Below are 8988 nucleotides of genomic sequence, written 5' to 3'. Positions count from 1 at the left end.
ACCCCTTAAACTTCTACCCATAATCAATCAATTCCAATAAAATCGTTTCCCACTCCACAAAATCTGATCCCCTTTCTCTACCTCTCTCTCGAAAATCATAATTGTCTCTCAAAATCTCTACCCAAATCTTCAAAAATCATCTCTCATAATCTACACCCCAAATTTTACCTCTCTCAAATCTTCAAGAATAATTAGAGTTGTCCTTTCATAATCTTCTTACTCTATACACCTTATGCATATAGGGTACCTAAGAGACTGTGAGCATTTAATGCTCTTGTCTACTAATGATAACCCCCTTTTTTTTCTCTTTCCTTGTAACACCTTAACTAAAAGACACCTCCACCCCTAAATGTACCTAGTCATCACACCTATTCTAAGGGTCTCAATTGAGAATTCTTCTGAGAGACGTATCTCAACTTAAATCCTTCTTAAACCCTACGAAACCCTTCGTATTCCTCTCAGACTAAAAAAACCCTAGTTCAACAAAATCAAAAATCTATCTCTCTCAATCTCTCAATCCTACCAGCGAACACCTTGTCTGGAACCAAAGCCATGCAACCCAAAAATCTACTTGTTCTAAGACAACAACTGATCGATGAGATGACACATAATCCTGAGTTTTTCAAGATTGGAGCGGTCAACAAGGTGACGGCAATGAAAATTCTCAATGCTCTGAAGGATTATGGACTATATGATTTATTCACACATACATACCTTGGAGCCTTTGAAGTAGATGTGACTGAGTTTTATCTTCATGCCACCGTGAAAGATAATGTGATTCACTCTAAGGTTGGAAGAACGGATGTTCAAATCTGTGAAAAAGATATCAAGGAGTGCTTCAAATTTCCCGATTCTGAGTTAATGCCCGAAGCACACCACTATGATGTTCAATCTTTTTGGGGTGAAAGTCGTGGTCCAAACGCTCCTGCAGTTCATTGTCTGACCGAGCACAATAACGTGTTAAAACCTGAATTTGAGATGGTTATTGATATGATCTATAAAATCCTTGGTAACAAGCTTGGAAATTTGGATGATCTGTCTGCACCATCCGTAGGTCTGATGAATGGAATTATGCAAGGAATAAAATTCAACTGGGCTAAGTACATCGTCAGTCGACTGTTGGTCTTTGTGTACGGTGCGAAACCTCATGGAAGACCACTTGAAGGAGAACACTTTCTTCAGAAAGTTGGGTATGGTCTTATTATTGGAGAAATTCTAAGGAAGAAATCTGTGCCTCTTAGAACACATAAAAGTGTCGAAATTTACAGAACACTTTTCAGAATGTATGGACCCAACTATGGAAAGAAATAAAACCAAAGGAAAGGATCTGAAGGAGGTGGTTCCACTAGCACACCATAAAGCTCCCGAAGAAGAAACGGTAGGACCATATCTGCAGCAAGTGCACATATGGGCTCTAGCAATCCATGCAATAGAGATCAGGAAGCTATAATGTAACACCCCGTGTTACGGCCTTGAATCCTGGATTAATTTTTTAATTAATTCCGTTAATAATGATTAGAAAGGATTTAATTTGATTAGGATCCCCTTTAATTAATTAATTTGGTCCACCATGGATCGTGGACCATTGCCTAAACTGGAATCGTAAGCCTATCAGGAATAAAGAGAGTAGACCTTTTTACCAGTCGAATTCTAATTAGGAATCCTAGGCCTATAATCCTGTTAGGAGTAGAACATAGGTCTTTACTATTCAAACTCTGATTAGAATTCCCAACTCTATAAATAGGGGATTAGAAAGCAATTAGAACCCTTACCACCCATAGTTGTATTACACGAAATTCTTCCCTGGGAGATTCCCCACAACCAAACCTAGGGAGATCAATCGGAAGGAAATCTTAGAGAAGAACCTTAATATCCATGGGAGGATTAATTAAGGCTAAGAGGTAACCCATGTCTCAACAAAACCTATTTTCCTTGCTATATCTTATTTATTAGCTCCTTTCATAATCGTATGTGTAATTCTATGATTGAGTCTTGATAGAGCCCTTGCATAGGATTTATTCGTTGTTGTGTTGTGTCTTGATTGTTAATTGATTGATTATGTGTTGATTGATTGAATGGTGATGAGTATCGTCGTCATTGCACAGTGGTTGGTGTGATTGATGATGATGATGATGATGAGATTGTGATTGGTGTAATTGAATTGTTGGCGGTTGGCACCACTTGTGCCCGGTCATTGTACTAAAGGTACTGGCGTAGCAGTTACTATACTAAAGGCACAAACCCACCTTTGACTAGCTTGCCGTTGATCATGGGTCAGGTTATAAGTGATGCGGTGTCATGTCAGGGCTATATGCGCTGACCCCTTGATATTGGCACTAGAGGTGCGAATCATGCGAATAGCACTGCGGCGCTATCTTATATGTTGGTGGTTGAAAGGTGGTTTGTCGGTGGGGGCATGTAGTTGCCCGTAGGAATAAGGGAGGCGATATAAGGGTGGCCTGGAAGTATAGGTTGGAACTGATATAAGGAAGGATGGGAGCTACAAGGTTGGAACTTGGTATAAGGTTGGAAGATGGATTGTGTGCTTTGTTGATTACTTGCTAACTGATTGCCTTGAATATCTTCGTTGCCTCTATTTGCTGTTTATACGCCTATCTCTCAGTTATGTCTTGCAACGTGTTCTTAGGACGCATGTTAGTCTTTATGATTATTCTATAATGTCGAGTTTGTTATGGTGCCTTGAGTCTTGATCTTGGATTTAAATTAGAGTCTTGTAAGTATATATGTATTCCAGTTTCAAAATGATTTTCTTATATCTACCTATATTGTACTTAACGCGTTGGAGTGGGTTACCAGCATTATTCGCTGGCGGTTGTTACACCGCATGTTTTTCAGGTGCAGTTTAATAGCTTGGAGTGCGCTTGTCAGATTCCCCGGACCTGGTCTAGATAGTCTTAGATTCAGTTAGCTGGCCTGCGTGCCTTAATTTGTACTTAGTCATGGATTTATGTTTAGTTAGTTAGTACAGCCTGTGCATCTAAGTTCTCCAGCTTAGATGTGGCATAGCACCCCGACTAATATGTTTCGTTTATGCTCTGTTTGGGATTTTATCAATAGATTTGCCTTTATTTTATAAGTTTTAAATATTTTAAAATTTAGGGGTGTTACATATAAGCTCAGCTATGGCACTCGTCCCATTCCAAGAAGAGTTGGAATCTGAAGCTCATGAAGTCAACAGACCCGTGATGCCAGCTGCACATGCCGAAGAAGACACAATACGAATGGAGTTTGCAGAAGTAGAAGTGCAAGTTTCCAATGACTTGCGAAGGAGAATTTCGAGTCAATCTACAGCTGAAGTAAGTACTGAACCCGTGGTATTTGTCTCAGCACAAATCCAAGATGATCCTGAATTGATGGAAGAATTAAACCGAGTGCAAGCATGGAAAGAATGAAGACTTGAAAGATACCATTCATTTATCTCAAAAGTCAACTCCGAGTTGATACGTAGTGAGGAATTTGCATTTGAGTGGCTTGGAACTGACTCAATGCTTTGAAGCACTAAACATGGATACAAATCAAGTTTATATACTGAAGCTTCAAGAAAATAATGATAAAGGAAAACGAGTTGCCGCAGCAGCACAAGAACATGTCACTCAAATTCTTACTGATGATTTGGAAAGACAAAATGAAGTGAGTCTACAGATTGCCCTACATAAATCCTTTGCTGACACTCATCGACAACCAGGTGATACCTCCTTTAATATAGCTAATGATTTTCTCAACAATTTGGGTGAAAGGGCAAATGAAGGAAATACACTTGTTGATGTGCCAATTTTTGCTACTGAACACTGTGTCTGTCAATGTCAGAGTTCATAGTGCTGAACTTTTGATATCAAATGTGACCCCCACCAATGTTGACATAAATGCTCATAATGAAAAGGAGCAAAGAATGGATCCTATTATGGCTTCAGTAAGGGATGAAGTAAGGGACCAAGTTGATGGTGAAATTAGACCATCAATTGGGGGGAATGTTTGTGTTAAGTGTAAGTACATGATAATGACCCTGTGATGTCACATCAGAATATCTCTCTGGAAGAAGTGAATTTAAATACAGATGTCATCACAAGAACAAAGACCATCGAAGAAGGAGAAACTAGAAATCAACATCTTGAAGTCGATTCACCAGACGGAAACATACAGCTTGTTGAAAACCCAGTTCTTACTGATTCTCGAAGAAATTTATTCAAATCTTTGCACTCTTTGAATCTAAGTGCAACCCGAAGCCGTGAAGTAGATGAAGATGATCTGTTGACATCATTGTTTGCAAAAGTTACTGAAACAAGTGATGTAGTGTGTCAAAAGATTGGAAACACTTTAACCGAGCAAGGACATCTATCTTTGCAACATTATGAGGACACACGAACCAATCTAAAGGAGCTTTTGGAGTATCAAAACACTTTGCATACTATATGCACCCACATACCCTGCACCGGGTAGTGGACAGTGTTCGCAGGGAAACCGGGTGCGTGCATAATGAGTTCCCATTTACCTATCTTGGGTGCCCGGTGTACACAAGGTGGAAAAAATGCATCTACTTTGCCAAGACGATCGATAAAGTCAAAGCTAAGTGTTTGAGTTGGCAACGACGACTTTTGTCCAAAGGGGGGAAGGCTACCTTGATATCGTTAGTGTTACAGGCTACCCCGCTACACTTGTTTGCAGCCTGTGCGCCTCCCAAGGAAGTCGTTCGGGATATAGAACGGTGTTTTAATAGCTTCTTCTGGAAGCAATTGGGTGGGGCCCAGTACCATTGGAGTTCGTGGAAGACGCTCTCCTTGCCTAAGAAGGAAGGGGGAGTTGGTTTCCTAGACTTAGACTTAATGGTGCGAGCAGCCAGTGTGAAGCTGTGGTGGAACTTTCGCATTGACCACACTTTGTGGTCAGATTTTATGAGAGCCAAGTATTGTAGGCGGGTCCATCCGGTCGCCATGGTGGCCCGGTATTCGGATTCGCACACATGGAAGCGAATGCTAGCAGTTCGTGATGAGGTGGAGCGGGTTCTCATGTGGCACGTGTTCCAGGGCCGGGTTAATTTCTGGTGGGATAACTGGTCAGGTTTGGGGCCACTCGGAAACATGTTTCCGTTCCCGAGGGTTTCTTACTCTCGGGAGATGCTCCTGGATTACATACATGATTGTGTACTTGATTTGACTGGTCATGAGGAGCTTATATATGCAGGGGTTGCCATTGATTTGTCCAGAATGAGCCAAGGCCCGAGGGATATTCCTCTCTGGACAGCCGCATCAGACGGTATGTTTTCTTATGCCTCATCTAAGGCTTACCTAAGGCCTGTTTTGCCCATTGCACCGGACCCACTTCTCGCTAAGTGTTGGCGTAAGCACCTTCCTTTTAAGGTATCCTTCTTGGCTTGGAGAGTGCTCCGAGGGCGGATACCCACGGATGATGCCTTATCTCGTTTCGGGCATGTGCTCGTGTCAAGATGTAGGTGTTGCCCAGACCCGTCTATTGAGACCATTGCACATCTTTTTTATGATGGGGAAACAGCAAAAACTGTTTGGAGTTATATATTGGCGTCCCTAGGCTTGCAGTCACGGCACCGGCGTCTTAGGACGTTAGTGGCTGGCTGGGGCCGGGGAGGGGCGCGTAACCCTTTATTTTCTTTTGTTGTTAGCAAGTTGCCATGCTTGGTGATGTGGGAGCTATGGAAGCACCGCAACGGCTGTATGCATGATCGGGGTGCCCCGAGTGTTGCGCGAGTTATGTTCGGGGTGGCTAGAGGGGTTGCGGAATGCCTGTTCAGGCGTTGGCATATCCTGCCCCCGAGCTGGAGGACGATAGTTGCATATCTGGAGGTACATGTGCCGAGACGATTGGTTAGGGCGGTCAGGTGGACCCCACCAGCAGCTAGAGCTCTTAAGATTAATGTATATCTTTCAGAAGCTGGAGAGGGGGCCGCAGCCTTGGTGCGCAACTCAATCGGCGGACTCTGCTATGGGGTGGCGTGGTCTGGGCGAGGGGAGCATACCCAAGGTTTATTTCGGGTTTTGTTCTCCTGTCTACAGTGGTGCCTGGCTGGAGGATATGTGGAGATTATTATGGAATCCACGATACAGGACCTGGGACGTTATCTTGATGCCTCGAGCCGGCCGCCGTGGGTGTTAGATGAGGTTGTATCCCGCCTCCGTTTCCTGTGTTCATCTGGGTCTGTCTCTGCCAGTTTGTGCCCATCAAGGGCTAACCTGCCGGCACAGGCCCTAGCTGATTGGGCTGTTGCCGAACCAGGAGAGACTCGTTTCACATGTTTAGCTGAGCTTCCATCCAGGGTGCGCGTTCTCATTGTTGATGACGATGTGCCTTTTGTCTTCTTGACGAAGAAGACCCACCCTGATTATGCTTTTATCTTACTTGGGGGCCTGCGTGCCTGTATTTTGCGACCCGCATTTCATTTATAGTTTTATGCCTGTACGATTGCTGTTTATTTTTTATGCTGGGTAAAAAGAAAATGAAAATGAAAATGAAAAAAGAGAAAAAGAGAGAAAAAGAGAAAAAGAGGAATGAAAAGAATTGAGGGGAAACAATATGAGAGAAAGAAAGAAAGAGTGGTAAAATGAGGGAATTGGCAGGAAAAGAAAGAGTTGAGGTGAGCTAAAAACAGAGAGTGTGTGAGGTGTTCTTGGAGGCCATGAAGTCTTGTTTGTCAGGACTGAGTCTCAACGTAAGGTGTTGGCGGTACAACATGGCACCCTAGTTCGGGCTGAACGGTGCACCAGGCAGGACTAGTCAAATCCGTTGACCTGGTCAGGCTTGCTGCTGGCCAATAGTAGCTGAAACCCTTTTGGACTCCGGGGGGACGGGCCATTATTTCTGGGGGATGCTGTTTGTTCGCGTCAGCCTGTTAATACCTTATACACTCACCTTTACGTAGAATTGTTTTGAAGTAGCTGGGGTCAAGGGAGCAGGATGCTTGTTTGTTTCTATCTTGTTTCCTATTTTTGCTGGTTTTGTTTCTTTGGCCTCCGAGGCATTGACTGGTCTATAGGCTTCTTTTGGTTCCGCCTTTTCAGGAATCTTTCAAGATAGACCAGGCCTCAACGTTGGTGCAAACGGTAAGAAATTGCATCCTGGCCCGGGCTGAACGGTGGCCGGGTAGGGGTTTTTCAAATCCGTTGGCAGTAGTCCAGGCTTGCTGCTGGCCCATAGTAGCTAATCCCGTTAGGGTTGGTTCTGGTTCGTGCTGGTGCTGATCGGGGTTTTGATGCTATTGGCTGCCTTGATTGCATCGGTCAGAGTACTGAAATTTTTGCATGTGACCTTCCTGTATTATTTATGTATCTTTTAACTTAGGCGTGTGTGCCGATATTTCTGAGTATTGTTAGGCCTTTACCATATTTAGTTGGGAGTGTGTATTATTGTTTTTAACAGGGCAGTCAATAGCATCTCAGGAGATGTTGCGGCTGTGGTTGCAGTTCGGTTGGATTGCATTATAGTGCTGTGACGCTATGGTGCAGCTGGCAGGGAGGTGTTATGGCTCGTGACAGGCAAGGTGACTGTTCCCCTTGCCATCTATCTTCACGCATATATGGTGGACCGTGATGCAGTTGGGCTACACTTGCATTACATTTTGAGCAGCTGCATAGTCTACTTTACTTAGTAGCTTATTTATTGTTTTATCCTAGTCTATGGTCGAGTGTTAGCTATATCTAGCATGGGACGTAGGGCATGCATGTTATAGCCCCGGGGGCCTTCACTTGTAATATCGTTTTATCTTTCTAGTTTAGTTTTAGTTAGTGGGATTTGGCCGTGTGTGGCCTAATCCTTTGGACTTTGTTTTGGCTTCGGCCTTTCTTTTATTAATAAAGTATGGTTTTATTATTAAAAAAAAAAAAAAAAAAACACTTTGCATACAAGAATTGACAGAGCTGAACGACATATGAAAGGAGATCTTACTCAAGGATTATTGAAGGTAATCCAACTCATGAAAAAGGAGCGAGAAGCAGCCGAGAAGATCCACAATGAAAGACACTTGAGACAAATAAAGGCCATACAAGATCAGGAGAGCAAGATAAATCACCTTGAGTTGGAACTATCCTCTATGGCTAATAAAATTTCAGTTTTACAGGATGTCTCTCTCAAAACCCATGATGGTGTTGAACTTGTAAAAGCCAATCAGGAACGAGGTTCCAAAACCCTTGACTTTTTGGTTTATAATGCCAAAATGGGGGAAGAAATTCTCAATCATCTGCTTTACAACAACTGGAGTTTATCCTTGGAAGTCAATAACAACAACAACCAGTTTCGACCGCACCAACACGAGGCCGAGGTCGAGGTCGTGGTCAATCATCCCAAGTTGGTTTCACTCAGTTTGCAAGTCCTAGTCTTGGTACAAGTTCATCGAAAGTTGCTGAAACTCGTGGTTGGTTTGAATGTTCAAAAGGACCCGCCACTCAGCAAACAATATGGACCAAAGATAATATACCAAGCATGATTAAGAAATGGCTAGTAGCTGATCAAGCCCAATGGATCTCGGACAAAAACAATGAAGAAGAAGCAAAAAAGAAGCGAACCGAGATGTGGTACGAGCTTAGAGATCACACCAACAGTAATGGTGAAAGTTTGGGATTCCAAAGAAGCTTTGATGAATGTATAGTTTGGTGGGAAGCTGGAGTTCTTCCGAGAACCAACATTAAAGAAGCCTTTGGATACTACATGGCTGGACAAGTGACAAAGAGATTTGAATGTGAGAAATTCAAATATGATATTTACACGTTGAGAGAACACATCAAGGATTTATTGAAAGCAGACATGGGAGTCAAGAAACTCAGAAGGTAACCTGATAAAGACTCTTCGAAAATCTGATGCTTGGAATATCACTATTTTCGGATTTTGGCTATGATATAAATTTTCTCTATCTGAATTATCTAAATAATAATTTCCCTTGGTCTATTTTTAATCTGTTTGATTTAATTTGGTATCTTGTTTTAGTTCGTGAATTAAAAGACAAAAATT

General features: G+C 42.7%; 1 protein-coding gene across 1 annotated transcript; it reads left to right on the top strand.

Moving 5' to 3' along the window:
* Window positions 1-4841: 4841 nt before the first annotated feature.
* Window positions 4842-6434, top strand: LOC109168072. Its single transcript, XM_019317127.1, has one exon. It carries the CDS (start codon window positions 4842-4844, stop codon window positions 6432-6434), a length of 1593 nt encoding a protein of 530 aa, XP_019172672.1.
* The last annotated feature ends 2554 nt before the right edge of the window (window positions 6435-8988 follow it).

The sequence above is a fragment of the Ipomoea nil genome, unplaced genomic scaffold, assembly GCF_001879475.1.
Source record: "Ipomoea nil cultivar Tokyo-kokei standard unplaced genomic scaffold, Asagao_1.1 scaffold3172, whole genome shotgun sequence".
NCBI classification, from domain to species: Eukaryota; Viridiplantae; Streptophyta; class Magnoliopsida; order Solanales; family Convolvulaceae; genus Ipomoea; species Ipomoea nil.
The sequence above is the reverse complement of the archived record's forward strand: the minus strand, read 5'-3'. Positions and strand labels throughout refer to the sequence as shown.

Bases quoted from the DNA above. Each gene is read 5' to 3' on its own strand.
- LOC109168072 (XM_019317127.1), top strand. From the start codon at position 4,842: ATGGTGCGAGCAGCCAGTGTGAAGCTGTGGTGGAACTTTCGCATTGAC.